Source organism: Carassius auratus, linkage group LG30F (genome assembly GCF_003368295.1).
Source record: "Carassius auratus strain Wakin linkage group LG30F, ASM336829v1, whole genome shotgun sequence".
NCBI lineage: Eukaryota > Metazoa > Chordata > Actinopteri > Cypriniformes > Cyprinidae > Carassius > Carassius auratus.
In genome coordinates this window covers 4,029,948-4,056,027 of record NC_039294.1, presented here as the reverse complement: position 1 = coordinate 4,056,027, position 26,080 = coordinate 4,029,948, and the positions used below count along the sequence as shown (strand labels likewise).

The 26,080-nt window shown below is 38.2% G+C and overlaps 1 protein-coding gene across 1 annotated transcript; it reads left to right on the top strand.

Annotated features, from left to right (window-relative positions):
• Positions 1-25,506, top strand: gpsm1b (G protein signaling modulator 1b). Its single transcript, XM_026240642.1, has 14 exons — positions 1-193; positions 12,833-13,054; positions 13,154-13,289; positions 15,009-15,151; positions 17,641-17,764; positions 17,881-17,996; positions 18,724-18,879; positions 18,971-19,079; positions 19,159-19,273; positions 19,733-19,803; positions 20,169-20,333; positions 23,341-23,497; positions 23,826-24,031; positions 24,974-25,506. Exons 1-14 carry the CDS (start codon positions 135-137, stop codon positions 25,157-25,159), a joined length of 1,965 nt encoding a protein of 654 aa, XP_026096427.1. The 5' UTR covers positions 1-134; the 3' UTR covers positions 25,160-25,506.
• Positions 25,507-26,080: the final 574 nt, after the last annotated feature.

The window sequence follows — 26,080 nt, the reverse complement described above, 5'->3', positions numbered from 1 at the left end:
CCTCAGCAGCTGCTAGAACACACATACACACAAACACAGACACACAGAGGACTGAAGTGCGTCTGCTCAGAGACCTAGAGGAAGAGGGAAGCGGTGAGCAGCTGGAGTTTCTCTACGGCTCCTACAGCTCACCAATGGCTCAGTCGGCAGGCAGCATGGACTCAGATCTGGCCAGCAAGCGGCCCCACTCGAGGTAGGAGCTCACGCCAGGGGGGATGGGGGTCTGATCTTCTGCAGACCGAGAGAAAGAGTTGCTCTTAATGGGGGGAGGTGGAAGAAAACCAACAGCGGGAGGAGAGGGTCTGCCGGCTTGCGTTTGCATGAGGGAGGGCCTGTCTTCAGCTTGTAGACGTGGGCATGATTCTCTTGAAGACAGTGCTGTCAGATTGGCAGAGACTGCACAGATTGAGATGGCAACCACCACTGTTTGGGCTCCTTGTGGTCTGTGAAGGGATAAAACCACATAAGACACGTTAAACACGGCATGAGAGCGATATTCAACTCACACAGGCAGTTTCTCTCTGTTTACAGAGACATTTGCATGTTCAGCTATGCTCTTTGCACCTCTGCCCTGGTCTTTGCATACGTGTCGGAACAGTTACGCAGCTCTGACAGATCCCACTTTTGCTGCGTCTTGCATTCCGAAAGTACAAAACAACATTCTTGAACAGCTGACTTTGACTGATTTCAATAATATTCAACAACAGTGCACTGAAATTATACATGCTTCCAACATTCCTATGAATGTTTAGGGGAATTTTGTAATGGACGAGGTCAGAAAGCGGAACATTTACCTGCTTCTGCATGGTCAGTGGTGAAAAACTTTTTGATGCCTGGGGAAAATGTTTTGGTTGACAGTGGTGTTGTAATTATTGAGGTCTCATTTGAGAGGTATGTTGTGGTAACAGCATTGCATCACAAGGAATAAGAAAACAGTAATATGTAAAGACAGCACAAAATGAATAACAAAGAGAGATTTGCAGACCATGAAGATGTGAGCTCATAGAGATGTGTGTATGTACTGTAATGCCTCATAGCGACCATAGAAATCTCTCTCCGCTTGGTGTGTGTGATGTCAGAGAAGTGAGTCATCGGCCTCCATTGCCTCAAGTTTGTTGTCTGAGCTTCATTCATTACAGACATCTATAAGTGTCACAGGAAAGAGTCTCAGCAACACAAACAAAATCCAGATTCATTATGTTCAGCTTGGTAAGCAATGGCAATTAGCTGTTGGTTCTTTAAGGCTTCAGATTTAGGACTGGGGTAATATTTGTTTAAATAAATAAAGCTATCACAATCTTATTGAGCTTTATATTTATATTTATTTATTACCAAAAATTTGCATGTATTTATTACTTAACTTGTTATATTGATGAAGTTTGGAATTTACATACTTTTCTCACGTGATAACTGTGTAACATTTAGTTCCCCGTCATAAATCGCACATTAAAATATTGATAGGCCTTGACATATCAAAATGGCTAATAATGGTTTGACTGGAAAATATAATCATTTAACATTGTTTATAGTCAATATTCTTGTGCTTAATCATAAATTGTCTTATATTTAAAAAAAAAAAAAAATTGACTTCATGTAGAATACTTTTTTATATTTATAAACTGTAAAGAGAACCCATTAAACCCATTAAACTGTAAGAGAAATGCTATTTAGATTATATTTGATGAAAAACAACTGTTCAGTATTTTTGTAGTTATATCTGACGTGTTCTCAGTCAGCAGGTGTCAAAAAATGAAGTGTGGTCAAACACTTTTTGTGTCACTATTAAGATGCTAAAAGTTCCCTTGGCATTGCTTTATCGACCAATGTGTCTCATTATAATTTTAGATAAAATTAAAAAACTGTTTTCATAAACTTTTCAGTTTAAGATTAAGTTATAGGCATAGCCGTATTCAGTCAAGTAGCAACAATTCAAACAGACAATAATTAAAACAACACTGTAAAAAAGATTTCCATAAATTTTTTTCGGTTAAAAAAACGGCAGCTGTGGTTGCCGGAATTTTTTCGTAAATAATTTGGTAGAAACATTTTAGGGTTTTATGGTTTTAACTTAAATTTACAGTTAAAAAACGTAATTTCATTAAGTGATATAACGTTAAAGGTGCAATAGGAGATCTTGGAAAATGCTAACATTAGCCTGATAGCACTGAAAGCGAATGTCCCACCCTCCCTGCAATCGCCGTCCAAAGCCATGCCCCCTGAACGCATTTATGCTTACAGACCAGAATACCAGAGACAACAATACTACAGGTGCCGTCATATAATTAGAATATCATCAAAAAGTTGATTTGTTTCCCTAATTCCATTCAAAAAGTGAAACTTGTATATTATATTCATTCATTACACACAGACTGATATATTTCAAATTTTTATTTCTTTTAATTTTGATGATTATAACGGACAACTAAGGAAAATCCCAAATTCAGTATCTCAGAAAACTTGAAAATTACTTAAGACCAATACAAAGAAATGATTTTTAGAAATCTTGGCCAACTGAAAAGTATGAACATGAGAGTATGAGCATGTACAGCACTCAATACTTAGTTGATGCTCCTTCTGCCTGAATTACTGCAGCAATGTGGCGTGGCATGGAGTCGATCAGTCTGTGGCACTGCTCAGGTGCTATGAGAGCCCAGGTTGCTCGGATAGTGGGCTTAAGCTCTTCTGCATTCATATCGCATCTTCCTCTTCCCAATACCAACACCAGCAGACCCAAACCATCACTGACTGTGGAAACTTTACACTGGACCTCAAGCAACTTGGATTGTGTGCCTCTCCTCTCTTCCTCCAGACTCTGGGACCCTGATTGCAAAATATACTTTCATAAGAGAACATAACTTTTGACCACTCAGCAGCAGTCCAGTCCTTTTTGAAGCGAGATGCTTCTGACGCTGTCTGTTGTTCAAGAGTGGCTTGACACAAGGAATGCGACAGCTGAAACCCATGTCTTGCATATGTCTGTACGTAGTGATGCTTGAAGCACTGACTCCAGCTGCAGTCCACTCTTTGTGAATCTCACCCACATTTTTGAATGGGTTTTGTTTTACAATTCTCTCCAGGGTGCGGTTATCCCTATTGCTTGTACACTTTTTTTCTACTGCATCTATTCCTTCCCTTCGCCTCTCTATTAAAGAGCCAGTGAGATGAAAATTCTAAGCTTTCTATCACTGTTTATAAGTCCTGTACAATAGGTTTAAATCCAAGGTTAAAAAACATTGTCATTTTGTCAAAATATCATTTTAAAATTACCTCAATTCTCAGAGATCCCCAAACGGTTCGCGAGAAGCTGTTCAAAAGATTCAGTTTCCTTAAACCCCACCTTTCGGTAGCATACTGTGTTCTGATTGGTCAACTAACATAGTCAGTTTTGATTGGTTGTTCCGCACACAACTTCACGGTAAACAATGCGTTAGCATCTTTTTGGGGTGAATTATGTCTTATTCCTCTCATCGCGAAGCAAACAGTATAATAAAAAACTTGAAAAGTCTCGCTGCTTTTTCTTCTGTGTGTGCGTATTCAAGCCTCGCGCTTCAGTTTGAATCTGAATAGCGCGTTCAGCGCGGGGGCGTGGTCACATTAGATATAACGAAGGGAGACATGAAAAACGGACATCGCGTTGTTTTCATATGGATTACTTTATCACAGAATATCTGTTAGCAGCACTTGTTACACTTCATTTTAATGACGTGTTTGTAAATGAAGATCAGCGCAGACAAAGGCTGCAGACAGCACACATACTGATAAGACGCTTGGGAGAAAACAAACACATAACTTCATAATCATACTTCGCGTTGTGATTCGGAGATGCTTGTTGGTCTAAATAAAGTTGGTAATGAACCATCTTTTATGGCCAAACGCTTTGAAAATCCCGCCTTGTACTCACCGAGATTAGAAAAGCAGTCATCAGTGAAATGTTGTGAACACAACAAAAGGGATTTGTTGTACTGCTCTGGTATTGTGGAAAAAATTAATTTTAGCCATTGGTTCTTCTGATCTGCATTCTTTGGCAGTGAAAATAAAACAAACGGTCTCCTCGACATGATGCTCTCACACCAACCAGAGTGTCTGTGGGGGGGGGGGGGGGGGGGGGCAGGTCAGAGTTCTGTTTCTCCCAAGACGGTAGGCGGAGATTATTATGCAAAGTGTTTCTAGTGACGTACATAGAGATGGGCAAAAGATTTGAAATCTATAACGACTCATTTCAGCGATTCAGAGTCGACTCCTTATTTTAGAAGCCAATAACTTTATAAATCGTGTACTTTTTGGTTTAATTACTTTGCACATTGTTTACACTGATGGACAGCTACATCATACACTGTAATACAGGTAATTTTTGATTTCCCATCCATTCCCATGTGGCTCTTTAATGTGCTAATGTGACACAGAGCTCTGAGAACAGCCAGCCTCTTTTGCAATGATCTTTTGTGTCTTGCCCTCCTTGTGCAAGGTGTCAGTGGTTGTCTTTTGGACAACTGTCACGTCAGCAGTCTTCCCCATGATTGTGTAGACTACAGAACTAGACTGAGAGACCATTTAAAGGCCTGTGCAGGTGTTTTGAGTTAATTAGCTGATTAGAGTGTGGCACCAGGCGTCTTATAATATTGAACCTTTTCACAGTATTCAAATTTTCTGAGATACTGAATTTGGGATTTTCCTTAGTTGTCAGTTATAAACATCAAATTTAAAAGAAATAAACATTTGAAATATACCAGTCTGTGTTTAATGAATGAATATAATATACAAGTTTCACTTTTTGAATGGAATTGAAATAAATTGTGAATTAAGTGAAATAAATCAACTTTTTGATGATATTCTAATTATGTGACCAGCATCGGTTCCCAATTCCAGTCCATGTTCGGAAAGTGAAGTAAACCCCTGCTCAGGGAGTGGGGAGCAATGAACACAGTGTTGGGGTCATATTGATTGGAACAGAGTTCATTCATGTAGCTCGAGTTGGGTCTTCTGAATCATGTGTGTTACATAGCGAGACATGCAAAATATGATGGAATGAGAACCACTGGGCTGCATCATGTGTCATTACCTAGCAAGAAAACTTTAAAAGTACTACAATACCAGGAAGGAAAACCTGTTTGTTGATGTTTTTCTGCCATTTTAGCTCTGTCTTTAAACTTTTAGCTCTGTCTCTAGCTTCTGTCGTGAATGCGCAAATGACATATTCTGTCTGCGCGAACAGGGTGTAGATGGTATGTAGATTCATACGTTGACAGGCAGGTGATGTGAACCAAAGCCCATCACAAGCAGCTTTTAGATAATAACATAAAGATGCACAGTGTCATTCACACAAACACTAAAGACCACCATGGTAACACACATGAAACTGAAATAATGCAAAAAAACATTTATTAACACACAACCCTAATATAGAAAACTGAAAATAATAAACTAAGAAGAAACATTGTTATTTAAAAAAACAAAAAAAACAAAAAAAAAAAACATCAAATTTGAAATCTAATGCAGGGAATCCTGGGAATGTCAATTTACTGTAAATGATATGGCCTTTTTCTTTTCCAAAAACAGAATACTACCGTAAAATACCATGTAATGTCCAATACAGTTTTTCACTGTATATAGTAGAGGAATTTACCGTTAACCATTTGACAGGTTTTTACTGTAGCATTTTTACAGTCTTTTACCATTAAATTCACAGTCATTTTTTTACAGTGAAAACCAGCAGACAAGACAATTAAACTGGTAAGTCAACTGCTAATGAACTGTTAAATGCCCGTAAAATACAAAAAAAGAAAGGGTACAAATAGTGGAGCGGACCAACAGAAACAGTCCAGTTTAAGTCCTTCGCACAGGGAGGAGTTAAAGATTTGTTTCGCCTGTGGGACAAATGACATCCTCAGTCTGTCTGTGGAACAGGACTAAGACAGCATTCTGTCGCTAAAGGGTGCTCTTCTGCCTGGAAGTGATGCTGTGCAGCGGGTGATGGACATTGTCCAATGTGGACAAAATGTTGCTAAGAGTTCTCTTCTCTGCCACAGATGTTAAGGGTTCTATTTCTACACTCACCACAGAACCAGCCTTCTTCACCAGCTTATCCAACCGTGTGGCATCCCTCTTCTTAATGTTGCTTCCCCAGCGTATAAGAGGATGGCCGTCTGGTAGAACATCCACAATAACTTCTGACAGATATTAAAGGAATCTTCTCAGGAAGTAAGGGTGGGGTTTTGTGCACAAAATATCTATCAAAATATAAATAAAAGAATGTAAAACTTTTGTGCATTATCAATATACTTTACAGCAAAACAAATTATTTTAAAAGCCAGAATTCTAATGACAATAGATTCATAAGGAAAACAACTGAAGCACTGGCATTCTTAGTTTGGAAGTAAGCTTTTTAAGTGATGAGGAAGGCTCTTGATCATGGTTCAGCTGTTGATGCTTTCATATGTTGAACAGATTGTTATATCAGTAGTAGGTCATGAGGACACGGATGCCGCAGTGTTTTGAGAAGTAAAATTTCCTGTTTTCAAACTGAGTTTGAACGCTGACAGTAAGAAACAGCTCACATCTCTTTATTACGCAATAATTGTCAGAACAAATGGTCCAGTTCATGACCGGTTCAGCTGCAGGAATGACTGCTCTTCAGGAGTCTGTGGCTTTCTGTTTTCTCTCCATCTAAAGAAATAAACGTATTAGTGTTCCAGGTTAAGCTATGTGTTATAGCTCATTTGATATAACTTGATTTAGATTAAGACTGACATTATTGTATTATTGTTAAGAGTCAGGAATTTTTTTTCCCATTTGCTTTCATTTCTTTAGTCCATTTTGTTTCTGTGCCACCCGATGTGGCTTTGGGGAAGTGTTTTATTTGGCCAGTACACTAGTGTTTGTATGCTTGGCTTAGACCTTATTCTTATTCTTTTTAACTCTTTACCATCTGAATAGGGTGTTGCTGACTGCACTACACTCTGTATATACTGCAAACAAGTTTTTATTAAAATTATAGATGCAGACTATTATTAGTAGCAATAATAAACCTGTAGACTCTCCCACTGATGAGCTTGTGACACATAATGTCATAGCGGACACATGACCTCATTACATTGTGCTCAACAAATGCTCCTTGATGATGGGTTCTTTCTCGCCCTGTCTCTCTTATGTACTGCATGTTTTGGCAGATACATTGCTGCTATCCAATGCATACTGACAATATGCACAAGTAAACACTGTGTCAGTGAGTATATAACCCCATTCATTGTAATAATGTCAGAGCACTCAGCTAATTACTAAATACTCAAATACTTAATCCTAGTTGTTCCAAATCTTATTAGCTGTAATTCGGGATTAACCAGTGAATAAACCACAAGACCATTAGAAAGAGTAGCTGTGTAGACCTGTCTGATTAATCAAAGAAAAGCAACCAAAGCAAATTTATCCCACACCTTTAGAATTCAGATATAATTTACATTCAAAAACCAGCATTCAACAGTATATAAGACCTGGTGTTCTTCTCATTTACAACGAAGGCCCTCGTTTGATGTTGTACACACTGAAAATGTGGAGCATTAAATATTAATGCAGGATCTCTGCTTTAACTTTATTGAGAAAGCATGCTGTGGAGTGACACTAGATGAATGTCTCACACACACTCACGCTACTGAGATCAAAAGTGTGCATGTCAGGGTAATGATGGCCTTTCTGTGAGCGCACGTCACATGCTCAGTGACATGCGCTTCCCAAACTGCATGACCTGCTAAGTCTCTCAATGTGTGCCACTTTTCCGATCTAAAGACTTCAATGTAAAGTCAGCAGGTGCTAATAAGGCAATATATTTCACACACGACATGAGCAGGAGCGCTGCACAAGGCTGCAGGTAGTCACAGACAGCACTCGCTTAAGTGAAATTACTATCATACAACAGTTTAGTAAACAATACGTTCATTTTGAGGTACTTACAGGTATATTTCGTGTTTTTAACATGCAGTTATGCAGCTTGTTTTGTTCCTTAATGTATCAAGCGCTTTCGAGTGAATGATTCAATGATCCATTGATGCTGCTTGTTTCATTATTTACAGAATCAGTGTTTTTTAATAAACTGGTTGTGTGAATGATTCAGTGACTCATTAATGTGGCTTGTTTTGTAATTTAATGAAATTATTGTTTTTGAACAAACTGATTTTTTGAATGATTCAGTGACTCATTACTGCAGCTTGTTTCATTCCTAAATCAGTGTTTTTAAATGAATATGCATAAGTGAATAAGTCAATGACTAATTCATGCAACTTGTTTCTTCATTAATGAATCGGCGTTTTTTAATATATCACTTGTGTGAATGACTCAGAAAGTAATCTGCAGAAAGTCAGTGTAAAATACCCACCATTAACACATAGACAGACAGTCTGTCTGGAACAAATGCAGACAAGCGTAATGATGCAAACACTTTTGAAATGCTGCTCCAATTAATTTGATTCAAGGACTAGAACTAACTGCTGTATACCCAGCTAAAGAAAATGTTCTAAGATTTTTTTAAAGTTATGAAAATAATTTTGAATGTTTCTTGAGCATTAAGTTTAAAATTAACGAATTAACTAAATTAAAGTTTTTTTTTATTGATTATTTGAACTTTAAAGGTACATTTCAGTTTCATCACTTTGCAAACATTATGGGTACATTTAACATAACTTTTACAAAAATGTACTCTAACATCCAAATAAAACTGAAACATTTTCCTGAACATTGTATAAATAATGCTTTTGTGCTGAGGTTTTGAGAACATTATTAAAGACCAGATAACTTTGAACAAACATTTTAAGAGAACCTTGCCAGAATGTTAGCAAAAGTTCTGAGAATGTTCCCTGGTAGCTGGGTATACGTTTGATTTATAACTTGCAATTTGCAAACCACAGTCATGCTTCAAATGTTCTTGAGAAATTGAATTGGTCATTTTGGTGGTTTGTATGTAGAGCTTCATGTTTGTCATGTGAAACACAAAGGGACACTTCTTGGGTGTCCAAACAGAATAACGCATGGGGTCAGAATTATTCATAGATATCTGTAACCAACATCGGATCAATTTAGGCTGATTAGTTGTATTCAGTATGTTTTTTTGTTTCATAGAAATTTAGAAAGTTGTTATTTATGGTGTAAATTTATGACTTCACTAGTAGAGGTTTTGTCATGGCCATCTCCTGCGCTTGAGCTCTTTGGGTCAGCAGAAACAGGATTAGCTGGCCTGTGCCCTAGGTGTCCTTCAGGAGAATTAGGGCAGCTGCCTGCTATCATGGGAGCAGTCGTCCTGCTGGTCAGCACTCATATGGGACAAGATATTTGGAGTTCAGAAAGAAATCTCAACTAGCAGTTGTTTTTGAAGTTCCAGTGAAGTTTGTTGGAGAGTCCAGTGTGCATTTTCCTCAATGGATCCAACTGAGAATATCTGAGAACTGTCCGATTGGCTATTAATCTGGAATTACATTTAAAAGATGACACTCTGGTCACAGCAAAATTCTGCAACTCATGGAATGTGATTGTGAAGCATCATCTTGAGATCATCATGTGTTGTAGCTTGCCTTGCTTATTGATTTGTTGTGTTGGTTCAGGACTATGAGTTTTGTATATTGTGGATGATGTTGACTGAAGCGTTTCCTCTGAGTGGGGCTCAGATAGCCATGTGTCGTCTGGTTCATCGCGGCCCCAGACCACAGGCCACGTTGAGACCTCTGAACCAGGAGCTCAGGCTCTATGTTGAGAAGACACGCACCAAACCTAAATGCAGGTACTGTACACATGGATGTTTTATGGAAGCATTTTTCCATAATCTAGTTCAGGAGGGATAATGAACTGATCAGTCAAGTCAACAAGCTGGCAATACATACTGTATATACTGTAGATGTATATTGTAATGGCTGTATAATTATGCTTTAAGCAGCATTCTCTCTCTCTCTCTTGTCTATATATATAATGCCAAATATGTTCATTATTTCTTGTATTTAGATTTGTTTCATAATTGATTCGTTTTACCACATTAACAGTGATATTTTCCTGTTTATTATTGTGAAGCTGCATTAAAATGTGCCCTGTCAGTAACTCATCAGTAATGCTTATATTAAGAGTCACTGACCCAAACTATTACACAATGACACGTGCTTGCCTTGTCAAATCATGTTTGTTGTGGAGAATTGTGTTGGTACTTTACTTTTGTCATCAGATGCACCATTTTCACATAAAGGAGGAATGTGAGCTATATTTAGAGAGCAGAAGGTCACTGAGACACAGGGTCTCTTTTCATACCAGACAGAACAAAACACTTAGAAACCACCCAAACCAACCCCAGCAACCGCACAGTGACACACTGTCATGGTGATAATTTTTGCAAAGTCAAGCACCACATATGATTTCAGAAAATATGAAAATCATGTGGTGTTTCTTCATTTAAAGTGTTAGTTTAATTGAAGATCCAGAGAGGAAAGAAACAAAGCAGAGGTGGACGTGAGCCCATCTACTGCTCCAGCCAAAATATTTTTCTAACCGCAGCACTCAATAAATCTCATTCTTGCTCTACAGCAGCCAAGCCAAAAGCACGACTGTTTCAGACATTAATGGAAAAGAAGCAAAACCAGTGAACTGCTTGTCAAAGCATGGCTTTATAATTGCTTTCAGACAGTGAAGCTGTGAGGCTCCTAGAGTGAGACAGAAATATGTTTTGTGTTCAGCTGTAATGAGAATGAAAACTGATTGAAGCAAAGCTGTATACCATATAGTCATACAACACTTGTGTTTAATATGGATGTGCCTCAGTCTCATTTTTTTGGGCAAAATTTTAAAACTCGTATAGTGTGAGAGAATATGTAACATCAAAATTACTCAGCCAAACATGAGTAGATAATTATTCCAATCAGCTATTTCTGTTTAGCTCTCTTGTTTAGTCAATCTCTGTTTCATCATACTCTTTGTCTGGTCTCGCTGATGTATTTTTTTCATGTTATTCCTCCTGGATTATGAAAATGACTTTCTGAGCTACTCAGTATTGTGAGTTTTGGTTGAAACAGAAGACCAGACAGAAAGTTATTTAGTGGCATATTTCTTTCTTTTGTTTTATTTTCCTCCCCAAATGGATCTACCTGCTGTCCAACTCCTATGCCTTGAGAAGGAACATTGTTCCTTGGAGGTCCACACTTAAAACCTTTTGGATTTGGCGAACCAAACTCACTACCTGAACCTAGGCACATCTCCCAGCATAAAATCTGCTGCTTTCGTGGATTAGTTGCTGGTGAACAACAATTTGGCATTCACCATCTACCTCATGGTGGAGGATTTCATCAGCCCCATTCCAAATCTAGAGCCCAGCCTGCCATCACCCCACTGCATGGACTGATCACTTGAGCCCACCACAGACAGAGAGCCCAAGCCTGCCAGCACAAGAGGAAGTGATTTATCAAGCACCCCAGAGCCCAAGCCCAACCTCACATCTGACCAGGTGTGTAAGCCGGCAACATTGCACATCCCTGAGGGAGTTTGAGTGGAATAAGAGGGAATGGAATGGAGCCCCACGGACACTCCCACTACTCAGGGTGAGCTATCACTGACCTCTGAGCCTTTTCATATTCTGGGAGAGTTTGACCACCTGTTTCTCTCATCTCCTTTGGCCCCACCAAGCCCTGAATCTCCTGCATCTCTTGAGAACCCACCCAGCCTCCCTCTCCCACCTGGTCTTCCAGTATCCACCTGTTCTTTGCCTCTGCTGGGTCCTATTGGACCCTTGGCTTATCATCAGTCTGTTTTACCATGTTGTGTAGATCCACCTCAGCCTTTCAGTCTCCGTCTAGGTGTGAGGATCCCCTGTCTCCACCACCGGCCTCTGAGCCCTGGACTCTACCTCATCCCTCCTGCTCCGCCTTTGTTAGTCATTGACCTGAGTCCGACATGGGATTCCACTTCTCCGGCTTTGCCTTGTCCCTCCATCCCTCTGGCTCCATCTGGCTCTTCCTCCCCTTTGGCTCCAGCTTTGGCTTCAGTTGCTCCAGCTCGCCATGGTCTTCTGGGTCAGGAAACATGTGCTCTCATCTCTGTCTTGGATCTCCAGGCCTCCAGTTTAACCTTGGCTCTCTATATGCTGGCTCCACCTTTGTCTCCACCTCCATCAGCTCCATCCTAGGAGCTTGTCTCCCTGGTTCCTCTTCCAAGGTCTCCACCACGACTCCTTCCTCCTGTGACTCCACCACTACTCATTAGTAAATTATTCAATTCAGCTACTTCTGTTTAGCTCCCTCATTTAGTCAGTGTATATATATATATAGTCATGAAAATAAAGAAAACTCTTTGAATGAGAAGGTGTGTCCAAACTTTTGGTCTGTACTGTATATATACATACTGTATGTCTGTACTGTATCAAATTCATGAATATAATTAGTGAACGTGGCGACAACACAGAATGAATCAGTTTTAAACCAAACAATGACAACAGCTTTTGGCTGATGATGACATAATTTGCAGTCCTGGATTCATGATGACATACAATGCCGCAATTGCAGAGAAAAATCTCACAAAATATGATGTCATATTCTATTTTTGATCCATGTATGACATAATGGAAACATAATGCAAACCATCTGGCATTATTATAGTATACAGACCTCATCCTCTGACCATCTGAAAATCTATATAGCTGTTAACTTCAATACTTGTTCATTGTTCAAAATGCTCAGATTACACATTCTTCTTGTGTAAATCATGCATGTTCATTTGCTTTCTGAGGATTATTAAGGTTTTTATAAGTCCAGCCATGTTAGAGTGTAATTTTGTGTTCAGCCTTTATTGATTATAGGATCTGAATTCCTTGTGTTTGCAGGATGGAGGCATCTTGCCTGGAGTTGGCGCTGGAGGGGGAAAGACTCTGTAAAGCAGGAGATTTTAAAGGTGGCACGGCATTCTTTGAAGCTGCTGTTCAGGTGGGAACAGAAGATCTCAAGACCCTCAGTGCCATTTACAGCCAGCTGGGCAATGCATACTTCTACCTGAAGGAGTATGGCAAAGCCCTAGAGTACCATCGGCATGACCTTACGCTTGCTCGGTGAGAACAGTACATTTGACTGCCATTTATAGTCGCCAATAGTTTCAGTTTCATGCAAGTTAATCTTTAATGAAAATAAACAGTTGCATTGTAATTCAGGACGATCGGAGACCGGATTGGGGAAGGGAAAGCTAGCGGAAATCTTGGCAACACTCTGAAAGTTTTGGGCCGCTATGATGAAGCAGCTGTGTGCTGTCAAAGGCACCTGGACATTTCTCAAGAACAAGGTGATAAGGTGAGGAAACCTCTGTCAGGATTACATTATTAGATAAGACTAGATGAAGAAAGAAAGTGATTTGCAGTTTTGTAAGCAATTTTCATCACACAGTTAATGTACAGACACGGTGTCTGAGATTATGATGAATGAAAACACTGCCACTCAGGGTCAATATCACCTTTACTGGGGTTATTTTTTATTAATTTATTTCTGTGTGCAAGTACTCTCGCTGAATGGAGACTGAATGTGTTACTGGAGCACACATTGATGGATTTGATAACCAAACAAACCACAAATATGATTTGCAGTTGTATTCTCAGGGAATTCATGAGCTGATAAAAATACCTTGAATGCAATCTAAGTGACTTTGAAAATCTAACTAAACTACATATCAATAAAATACATATCAATTGCAATTCAATGAAAATATATTGTGCTTTGATCCATATTTTTAAGTACACATTTGTAATGTATTAGTACATTTGAAATATATTAACATAACTTATAGTAGCTTATAGTAATGTAATATCTTTCCCCACTTTATTTTGATTTTTTTCCACATAAACGGAGTACATCACACAATTACAGATACCATTGGAATATCACATATATGTAATTAATTCCGTCTCTCTTGTTCATAGAAAGAAACAAATAGCAAACAGAGACAGAATAAAGTTAATTCTAAGTTAAGCAATAATAAAAAGGAAATATACAATTATGGATCTGTCATATGATGCAAATTATGTCCAAACAGCATTCAGCATGAGAGAATAAAACAATGACAGAAGTATAAACAATAAATAAGAACAGCAACATAAACCAAAAAGTAAAATAAATAAATAAATAAATCAATAAAAATAAATAAATAAATAAATGATAAATAAATAAATAAATAAGAAGCCATATAAAGCTTGGTCATCCAAAGAGATATTCAGGTTAATCTCGCGTGTAAGAAGATTCTTTACTGCCAGAGGAGATATAGACAGGCGTTTAAAACCATTTCACTTTTCTACACAATCTAGAAAAGGGCCCCAAATTTTATAGAAGTTGTCAGAAGACCCCTTTATTGTATGCCTGATTTTTTTCTAGTTTGATGAATGAAAGATAATATTAATCCATGAAGAATGAGTGTGAGGTGTAGGCAATTTCCAATTTATTAAAATTAGGCGTCTTGCCAGAAGAGTAACAAAAGCTACAAAATCAGTCTTATATTTGGGCATGTCAAGTGAAAGAGAAAGAGTACCAAATAGAGCTGTGACAGGCAAAGGTTGGACATAAATTCCAAGAACTTCAGATAATGTTTTAAAGATTAAAGACCAATATTTGTGTAGAGATGGACAAGACCAAAACATATGCGCAGTAGATGCAGGGGCTTGATGACAGCGATCACACATGGGATCTACCTCAGAATATATTTTAGAAAGTCTAACTTTGGTCCAGTGAGTGCGATGAAGGATTTTACACTGCATCAAACCCCGTCTGGTGCAGATAGTAATGTAATATCAAATAAAATTACATGTGTACATAAAGTTTACATGTGCTTGTTTAAAATTCTTATCAAGTGCTTTAAGTGCTTTTTAAAAAGACAGTATGAATAAAATATTATGATTTAATATGTACTTCGAAGTTAAGCTTTTAATTTGTCAATTACAAAGTATAACTTTTTAAATGTGTACTTAAGTGTTTTTATAGAAACAGTCACAAAAAAGTCAGTGTACAATCGACTGCTGTGTGCAGGTCGGTGAGGCCAGGGCTCTGTATAACATTGGGAACGTGTTTCACGCAAAAGGGAAGCAGCAGCTCTGGGGCGTCTCGCAGGATCGCGGAGAGCTTCCTCCTGATGTCAGAGATACGCTCATGCGAGCCACAGCCTTCTACGAGTCAGTCCAGCACACACACACACACACACACACACACACACACGCATTCACACACACACAGGTGCAATGGAGAGTTTACTGAAGCATCTGAGCATCATTAGGCAGAATCCACCGAGACCTGTTTACTCGACTTCAGCTTAGCTCATTAACAGCAACATTTAGCAGATCCTGAAGGTTAAACGGCACATAAATGAGACGTAGAGAGACCAGAGGTGTCAGACGAAGGACACACCGCTTCAAACAGTCATTAGTAGCTCTTTCTGTGTGTCCGTTTACTAGGAAAACATGGAAAACACGGCTCACAAATATTTTAAATTGCGTATCAGATCTGGATTGGAAAGTTTTAACATTAACTTAATGTGATGTATGTTTGTCAGTCATGCATCAATGAAACAGGTCGGATTAAAAAAAATTATAAATTATTTTCAACTATTTGCATTTATTTGATGTTATTTTAATATCACACAAACAGGTGAATCTCATTAGAATGTCATGGAAGTTCATTTTGGTAATTCAACTCAAATTGTGAAACATGTCAACATGTCAAAACAAGTGTAGTTCTTTAAAAAAATCATTAAAATATTAAGTAAAACTTTTAGCTTTAACATTATTACAAAGTGCACTTAAAAAGTGTACTTAAAGGGTTAGTTCACCCAGATAGCAAAATTATGTAATTAATAACTTACCCTCATGTTGTTCCAAACCTGTACGACCTCCGTTTATCTTTGGAACACAGTTTAAGATATTTTAGATTTAGTCCGAGAGCTCTCAGTCCCTCCATTGAAGCTGTGTGTACGGTATACTGTCCATGTCCAGAAAGATAAGAAAAACATCATCAAAGTAGTCCATGTGGCATCAGAGGGTCAGTTGTATAAAATGGGTAGGTTTAGGTTCGGGTGAGGTATAGGGATCTTACATTTATCAAAAAAAAAATTATAAAAAGGGAAAATATACATAAATATAAAAAAAAAAAATCCGATACGCATTGAAAAGCAGCTTCATGAGCAAATTTCTATGGATAACTGACTGGTCAGAGAACACGTTCTATCTGTAATCGAACCTGTAATTACGTCCAGATAATACGTAAATGACACTGTAAATACGTAAAGGCACATACGTATTGGACAGTTTTAATTTACGTCTAAATATGTACGTTTTGATTGTGAGATCAGGCTGGGCTGACACTCCCTCTGAGTTCAAACAAACCAATATCCCGGCGTAATGCATGTACTCAAACAGTACACTGACTGAACTGCTGTGAAGAGAGAACTGAAGATGGACACCGAGCCGAGCCAGATAATGACTCGTTCACGAGTCAAGAACCGTTTCTGTTAGAAGCGTCCGATTCGTGAACCGAGGAGCTGATGATACTGCGCATGTGTGATTCAGCGTGAAGCAGACTGACACACAGAGCGCCTGAACCAAACTGATTCTTTTGGTGATTAATTCTGAACAGATTCTGTGGTAGTGTTATGAGCGCGGGTAAACCAAAGGCTTGAATCAAGGGCAATCATCGCAAATGACGCCATTACGTCGAGCGCTAAAGAACTGATGAACCATTTTCTTCAACCGGTTTATTGAATCAAACTGTCCGAAAGAACTACTGGTCATCCGAAAACCGATGCAACCAGTTCTTGGCTCGTGAACGAGTCAGTCTGTTCTTCGTTATCTGGCCCGGCTCGGTGTTCATCTTCAGTTCTCTCTTCACAGTAGTTCAGTCAGTGTACTGTTTGAGTACATGAATTACTCCGGGATATTGGTTTGTTTAAAGTCAGAGGGAATGTCAGCCACATTAAAAAAGTTAACAGCTTAAGTCATTTGTGGATCAATGCGTATTAGAGATGCGAACCATTTAAAACGATTCAGTTCGATTTGGTGAACTGAATGATTCATTCGCGAACCCGGATATCCAGACTGCTTTGTTTTGAACTCTCTCACAGCAGACACGGAAGAGAAGACAATGCTGAATAAAGTCGTCGTTTTTGCTATTTGTGGACCAAAATGTATTTTCGATGCTTCAAAAAATTCTAACTGACCCTCTGATGCCACATGGACTACTTTGATGATGTTTTTCTTATCTTTCTGGACATGAACAGTATACCGTACACGCAGCTTCATTGGAGAGACTGAGAGCTCTTGGACTAAATCTAAAATATCTTAAACTGTGTTCCAAAGATAAACGGAGGTCTCATGGGTTTGGAACAACATGAGGGTAAGTTATTAATTATATAATTTTGCTATCTGGGTGAACTAACCCTTTAAGTGTCTTTAGATACATAGTCATGAAAGTGTCTCTCTTAAAGTGGCCTTTTATTTAAGTTACTATTATCTGCAAGTATAGTTTAAAAAGTATAGTATAGAAATATAAAGCTTGAGTACACTACAAGTGCAAATTGTGCAGGTGTTAATGTTAAATATCTATTTATGGGGAATATGAATCTATGGGGAACATGCATGTTTTTTTTTACTTGAGTCGTTGTGGGTTTCAGAAAGAATCTGTCTCTGGTGAAGGAGTTGGGAGACAGAGCTGCACAGGGAAGAGCCTTCGGTAATCTTGGCAACACTCATTACCTGCTGGGTAATTTTGTGGAGGCCATCAAGTTCCACAGAGAGGTACAAGTGCCACTGACCATCAGCTCATTCACTCATCTAGCTAAGCGCTGACGTGAAGTCTCATTCTAGCAGGGATCTGTGTTTCAGAGTAACACAGTCCCTCCTTGTTTTTCCAGCGTCTCTCCATTGCAAAGGAATTTGGCGACAAGGCCGCTGAACGCCGAGCATACAGTAACCTAGGCAACGCTCTCATTTTCCTGGGCAAGTTCAGTGCAGCCACAGAGTATTACAGGTAACAATCACTACAGCGCCATCTAGAGGATGCCTCATGTACGACCAGTTGTTTATTAAAGACATTTCTTGTTTTGTGAGGAACAAGAAGAAAAACACACAAAAGCAAACATAAGAAAAATAAATTTATGAATAAATAATGAAAATGCTATATGGATGCATCACAGTTGTAGTTTACATATGTCTACGGATTGTTTACTGTCCGCTTCTGGCTGTGTGGTACAAATAAATAAATAAGGAAGAGACATGTGATCAGTTACAACTTAATTTAGACACGTTTTGACATGTATTTATATGTTAGCACGTTTTTTTTTCCCATCATTGAAAACCATTTTACACTAAATAACAGAATAGTACTTTTAAAAAATATGTTAATCATAAGGCATATTGAGAAGAGGTGTGGTGTTTCTTATTTAAGAAATTCTTACTTTTATTTATCAAGGATGCATTGAAATGATAAGACATGACAGTAAGGAATTTTATAATGGTAGCTACAAAAATTTCAGTTTCGAATAAATGCAGTTCTTTTGCACTTTCTAAAGTTGAAAATGTATCACAAAAATATTTGTCAGCAACTCTGCTTTCAACACTGATAATAAGAAATGTTTCTTGAGCAGCAAATCAGCATATAAAAGTGATTTCTGAAGGATCAAGGGACATGGAAGACTGGAGTAATGATTCAGAAAATTCAGCTTTGATCGCTGTAATAAATTTGCTCTGTTGTTCAGGAAAACCCTGCAGCTCTCTCGGCAGCTGAAGGATCAGGTGATGGAAGCTCAGGCGTGTTTCAGTCTGGGAAACACATACACTCTTCTGCAGGAGTATGAACGTGCCATAGAATATCACCTTAAACACCTGCTCATCGCTCAAGAGCTGAACGACAGGTGTGAGCCGTGAACACACACTTGCTCACACACAGACTCGCTCTCACATCAACACGACTCTGAGCAGTAACGTGTTCTGTGTGTCTGGTAGGGTCGGGGAGGGCCGGGCCTGCTGGAGTCTGGGTAACGCTTACGTGTCATTGGGAAAGCACCGTCAGGCTCTGCATCACGCCCGGAAACACCTGGAAATCTCCAGAGAGGTGAGGCCACACTGATTCTCTGTCCAGCAGCGACAGTCCTGCTTGGTGCGCGTGTAACTGTGTAATTTGCTCTGCTCAGATCGGAGACAGGAACGGAGAGATGACGGCCAGGATGAATGTGGAGGAGCTGATGGAGGCTCTAGGGGTGAAGGAGGCGGATCTCTCTCCATCTGAATCTGAGTTTAACATGCAGGGTAACACAGTCTCAGTATACAGTATATCTCCTACAGATGACAAGCACAACCTGACATTGACACACCACATTAAGCCCTTCACCCGTCCTTCAGTATATGGGACAGCAGGGCAGGGTCATTTTATACATGCATGTAATAGAAAAAAAGAATACATTTCAACATTTTAGATTTTTGTTGTTAAATTCAAAGTATTTTACACATTATATGGTCTTTCACAATGGGATTCTGTTCGTTTTTGACGTTGATTTTTAAAATATTATTTTCAAGAATAAAAAAAAGCTTTCAGTGGAGTAACACACCATGTATACAAATGTATGAGACAGCTTTCCTAGACGGGATTGACAGCTTATTTCAGTGCTAATGTAATGCTGTAGTGTATGGCTGTCCAAAACTATGCCTGCAGTTTGTAAATTGATATTTCATGAACTATCATCAAGATTTGCTTCTTTTCTCCAACAGGAGCCAGACCCAAGTTCATCAAGAAAGCCAGCATGGAGAGTGTGGACCTGTGGAAATACAGCTCTGAAAAGGTCACATGCTCAACATCTGAATGACCAGAATTTTACCATGTAGGACATGAACCTGAAACAAAATCTTCTTTAGCTATTGAACAAAATGCCTGTTAAACGAACCCTAACCCTAACCCTAAACTCAACATCAAATGATGGGCTCTCACCCAGGAACATGTCCTTCTCAGTAGAATCACGGTCGTTGAGAAACACAGACACATGTTGCTTTAATGCTGCTGTGATGCTCATGTGATGCTCTACAAAGCTGATGTGACGCTGATGTGATGTTGATGTAATTTTGATGAGAGGCTGATGTGATGCTGAAGTTTATGTGATGTTAATGTGATGTTGATGTGATGCTGATGTATGCTGTTGTTGTGCTGCAGAATGGAGATGCTCCGGATGTTGATGGTATTTCGAGGAGGTCAAGGAACCAGCTGTCTCAGTCCAGCAGAAGCAAAAGTTACGCAGACAGTCAGTCATCAGATGAGAGACACTGGCTCGACTCACCTGTGGACACTGATGACATCACTGTTCATGTCACACCTCCAGTGAGTATCTATCTATCTATCTATCTATCTTATCTATCTATCTTATCTATTTGTCTGTCTGTCTATCTATCATTACACACACACATACTGGTTTCCATTTTTTCGTGGGGACATTCCATAGGTTTAATGATTATTTTATTTTTTTACTGTACATACTGTTTTTTGAATCCCCTTACCTTAACCCTAAACCTAAACCTACCCCTCTCACAAAACTTTCCACTATTTTAGATTGTCAAAACACTTAATTCTAAATGATTTATAATCCTGTGGGAACCAATAAAGTCTCCACAAGGTCATGCACTATATACTACATACTCATAATGATCAGGTACACACACACACACACACACACACATAATTTTAAAACCTAAGCTGTGTGTGTGTGTGTATATATTATATATAGCTCAAGTTTTGAATGTTGCTAGTGCAGCAGTGTTTTAATGAGATGAATAGTTTTTTTGCTGACAGTCATAGAGTGTAAGTGTGCAGATGTGTCTGTCTGCAGGGCTTTAATTCAATCTATGTTTTAAAGTGCTTCACTAAAGGTTTCACTTGATAGCCGTGGCTCACTGTGTTCTTCTGTTAATCAATACACACCAGAAGCTTGGCTGCTAATGCATCTATGTGTATGTGACTTTCCTGGAAGATGGGGAATATATGAAAATATGTCTCAGTGTGCATCATTTCCTGCTGCTGACGCTTGTTCACTATTATCTTATATTACACTGTGACAATATTTGACCAAGTTATTGGAATCCAAAAAGTATTTCTTTTCAGATTCGTTTCAGATTATAAAAAGATTTAGACTACTATTTTGATACCATTTAAGCTTCTTTTTTTATCCTAACTGCAGCTTATTCAACGCCTTTACATTACAAAAGCAGTAGTTTTGCATAGAGGTTTTACACGATTGCCATTATTTTATGATAATTTTTAGCTAAGTAATGCAAATAAATACCCCAGTTCTCGACCTTCGACATGCACATGTCGGTGGGTGTTTTAGGGTTTATGTGCGTGACCAAAGGCCGTAACACAGGGGTCAGGGGTTGCTATGGATACCACGATGATGTTACTTGGACAAAGACCTTTCATGGTCCATTCACTCGCTCTCTCTCTCCGTATCTCACCCTCCGTGTAATTGAATTATTGAAGTAAATGCATGAGCAGCAGTGAGAGCTGAACAGAGACAGACGAGCAGTCAAGGGAAGGTGTAGCAGAGACCAGACGCTGATGGATGACACATATACAGGCTGAAGAATGTGAGCTTTTGCTGTGCATGACTTTGTACTTGCATATATTTGTATGTGATCTTCTGTTTTAACAATCTGTGGTCTATGAGGGTGTGTTTAAATAGTTTGTTTAACAGTCTCTGTTCATTATTGACCTTAAATTCCGTCCTCCCTCCCCCAACCGTCCCATAATCAGAACCAAATGAATGAGTTGTTTTTCCATAGTAGAGCGAAATGTGTCTTTGATTGGATGATCGGGCTGAGGATTAATGAATCACTCCATAAGTATTCATATTTAATCTTACTATGATAGTGATCTGCTGGTTTTATATTGCACTGCAGTGTAATTTTTCTGTCAGGACATTTGAGCCTAAATGTGATTTGGTTTTGTGGCGCTTGATGTGTTGGGATGTAATGATTAAGTTTTGACATGATAGGTGATTGTCTAACAGTGGTTCAATGTTATTATATGCATGCTAATACAGGACATCGGTTGTTACGGTGGAATTTGCCATCAAATGTACCTGGTTTGTGGAAGTGTTGTTGGACAGGGTTGGATCGCTCCGTATGCTCATTTCACTCTGCTATTGACTGATTCCAGATCACTGAAGCCAACAGCAGCTTATGTGCCTATGCTTTTAAGGTGACTTGTAAAATGTGTTAAAAGGCATTCAGATTTTTTTTGTTATGAATCTTTCAAGACCTTTAGTTTTTGTATTTGAGTGTTTTGGTCCTGGTTTCTGTACCCCGCTGTTGAGAGTGTTTTAGTGTGTGTGTATCTGACCACTGAAAGGTCATCGTGACACACACACACACACACACACAGAGAGAGAGACAGAGCTGATGTAGATAAGGGCTCACATGAGCATTCACTAATGTTCTTAATTTTTTCTTTTGTAATTAGATATTTTGTGTACTATAAAATTCCAGTCATTTTTTTAATTACCATAAATGTAAAGATAATGTGATGTATGATAAAAAAGCTATAACATAAATACTATTATTTAAACAATATGTAAGCTTCTTTTTTCATCTTATAGTAATCAGAAATAGACCCAGTTCTTATAAACTCTATTCATAGGATTGGTTCCTTTAAATAGAATTCATATTCCTAGCATAAATGTTTTTCGTTTTATATATATATATAATTTTATTTATTTATTTATTTTTTTGCATTGTAACATTCCCCAATTTTCATTACTAAAATGTAAAAAAAAAAAACATTATATATTGTTTAAATAATAGTAAAGTATTTAGATTTTGGCTACAGTAGATTTATTATGCAATGTATGGTAGTTTAGAAAAAAAATATTACAGTAAATTTATAGTATGCAATAAAAGATATAAATAAATAAAAATTTAAATAAACCTCAAAAATAGAACATTTGAATGCATTAAATTAAAGAGACTTTGAAACATTTTTAGACTTATAATGTAAATAATGTCACAATGTAAGAAAAAAGAAACCTAAAAGCTTTTCTTTATGCTCTTTTTTTTTTTTTTTTTTTTTTAAAGATCTTTTGATTTACATACTGTATATTATCTGTTCAACTTGTACTCAATGATGCTTTTGTTTTACTGTATCATGAACATAACTAGTTCAATGTGATTTGGGCTCTGTCCATTCAGAGTCTAATGGCTGTATGAGTGACGAATGAATGCATAATTATCATTTGGACGTGCACACTGATGTCATACTGTGAATGTAACTGGTCTAATTACAGTTGATTGTGTAATGGTGAGTGATGAGCTGATGCTCTGATGTGTGTTTTCTGCAGAAACTGGCTCGTGACGCGTCAGATGAGGACTGTTTCTTTGACCTGTTGAGTAAGTTTCAGAGCAGCCGTATGGATGACCAGCGCTGTCAGCTAGACGAGTCGCCCAATGGAGAGAATGCCGGAGGAACAGATCCAAACACACTCAGTGACATGATCGGTCAGTCACGCTGTCTCTCTGATGCTCTCACTGTTCCTCAAAGGGAGAGATCACACAACTATTCATTATTCTCACCAGTCATTAATACGTTTTAAAAGAAAAATTTGTATCTGTTCATATTATGTAATTGACCTGAGCTAACATGAGCTCACAATGAACAGCTGTGTTTGTTTATACTCTCCATCAAATGCATTTACATTTTCTAATTTGCTTGAAAAACTGTTTAGCCAGGGCCACTCTAGTCTAGAGATCTGACGGAGCTCATCATCAGTGTGAAATGATCACAGATTAAAATCATAAAGCATGAGTTGTTTGTGCTGTTTCTCAGATGCCAGTCTGTTGACGTCTCCTCAAACAGAAGAGCTCTTCGATTTGATCGCCAGCTCTCAGAGCCGCCGTCTGGACGATCAGAGGGTGAGCGTCAGTAACCTGCCTGGACTCAGAATCACCCACAATAACCTGGGCCACCTGTGTGGAGAGAGCGACCCGCAGGAGCCCAGCGACGACTTCTTCAACATGCTCATCAAATGCCAGGTGAGGAGTTGAGCCTTCAGTAATCAGGGAAATCTGTCACAAATGCATTGAGACGAAATGCATCTGGGGTGTTTTAATATCGGTGACTTTAGTTCTGTTCTAAACTCCAGTGAGCTGCACAGAAACATATTTCCATGTTATGAGTGCATCTGGCAACAAATTTATTTCATTTAGTTTCCTAGGCAACAGTTATAATCGTAATTTAAGTTTTTGTAATTTTGTTTTCTATTTTGCTTAATTTTTCTTTCCATTTAAGATTTCAATGAAAAATGAATTTAACTTAAATTTAAACTTATTTTATTTCAGTTGCCAGGGGAGCATTTCTTTGAAAAAAAAAAAATTGAAAAGAGAAAAATTACAAAAACGAAAATTAAAATCCGAAAATAAATCGAATTCAAAATATTAAAAAATATAATACAATATAAATAATGCTCAATTATGAAAACAAAAGGCCATAACAAAATTAGTAAAATTTTAATTAAAATGAAAACTTAAAGTAGAATTTAAAAAAATGTAAGCTAATCCCATATATATATATATATATATATATATATATATATAAACATTATAATAGTACATGAAAAACACTAATAGGCCTATAATAGTATATAAATAAATGAATGTGCTTCAAGTAAAATCAAAGATGTAAATGAAATGAAAAATGAATGTAAATTGTAAAAAAAATGTAAATGAATGAAGTCTAATCTAGCCAAAACAAAGTTTATTTAGAGTTTTTTTTTTCAGTGGTATAAAACCGCTTGCCAGCACAAACCTTCTGGAGAATGTGTTAAGTTGTGAATTATGTTAAGGTAGTGGCATCACTGCTGCTGGTTAGTTATTCCCAGCACTGCTTGACAAGTAATGCATATGTGTTTGTGTCAAATAAAAACAGCTGTCTTACACAGCCTAGTGAACTTACTGTTTCTCTTTGCATGTGTTTAGTCGTCCAGGATAGATGACCAGCGCTGCTCTCCTCCTGAAGGGGGTCCGCGGGCACCAACCGTCCCAGATGAGGATTTCTTCAGCCTAATCCAGAGAGTTCAGGCCAAGCGAATGGACGAGCAGCGTGTGCATCTCCCGTTTGACGAACAGGAGGCTGCAATAGGGCCAGGGGCTGCAGACTCCTGAGAAAACCCAGGGCCAAATAACACACGCAACGAGTACCAAATGATGGGGAGTGTTTTAGATTTAATCTTTCATGAGATGAAGAAATGTGCACAAAGATATGCAAGTGAGACATGAAAACACAAGTGCCATCTCAGTATACGGTGCAGATTTATGCCTACTGTGCTTTACAGCCAATGATCCATAATGTTTAATAGAGATTGTACGGACTATAAGAACAGATACTTGGGACACAACTCTCTGGGTTAATTCACATTTGCAAACACTGCCTGCACAAACAACAAAAGAAATGTAACAAATCAGGTGCAAACACTGTAAAAAGTAGTTTGGTATTCTGTTTTTTTAGCAAAATATCTAAACAGCAGGAGAGGTGATGTACTTTACAGAGACCGTACAGCATCCGGATGCCTGAAGCGGCTCTTTAAAATGTCCAAAATGTCTGGATCTTAAAGAACAGCCAATTAAAACCAACTTCTCCATTTGATAATTTATGCGTTTAGCAGACACGTCATAACCAGAGTGACTTACGGTACAACAAAGGAAGAAGAAAAAGCAAGATACTTCCCACTATCTACACATTACAGTAATAGTTTACCCAGAAATGAAAATGTGCTGTTCTTTTACTCATTCTCAGGCCATCCAAGATGTAGATGACTTTTTCTTGAGTAGAACAGTAAAGATTTTTAGCTGAAACCCTGGTGATTTATAAAATGCAATTCAGCGACTACCCATCTCTGAGAATAAAGAAAAAGCATATCAGGATGAATCAAATGAGTACCCGTGGCTGATGATATTTTGAATTCTTATGAAGCAAAGCAATCGGTCTATGCAAGAAACTAAACATTATAACATTATTACCTATAATCCAGAGCCTCAGCCAAACAGTCTGTTGTTTTTGGTGAGCTAGTTGAACCAAATCAAACC

Bases quoted from the DNA above. Each gene is read 5' to 3' on its own strand.
- gpsm1b (XM_026240642.1), top strand. From the start codon at position 135: ATGGCTCAGTCGGCAGGCAGCATGGACTCAGATCTGGCCAGCAAGCGG. The intron at 194-12,832 runs GTAGGAGCTCAC...TTGTGTTTGCAG, and splicing joins AGCAAGCGGCCCCACTCGAG to GATGGAGGCATCTTGCCTGG. The intron at 23,498-23,825 runs GTCAGTCACGCT...GCTGTTTCTCAG, and splicing joins CACACTCAGTGACATGATCG to ATGCCAGTCTGTTGACGTCT.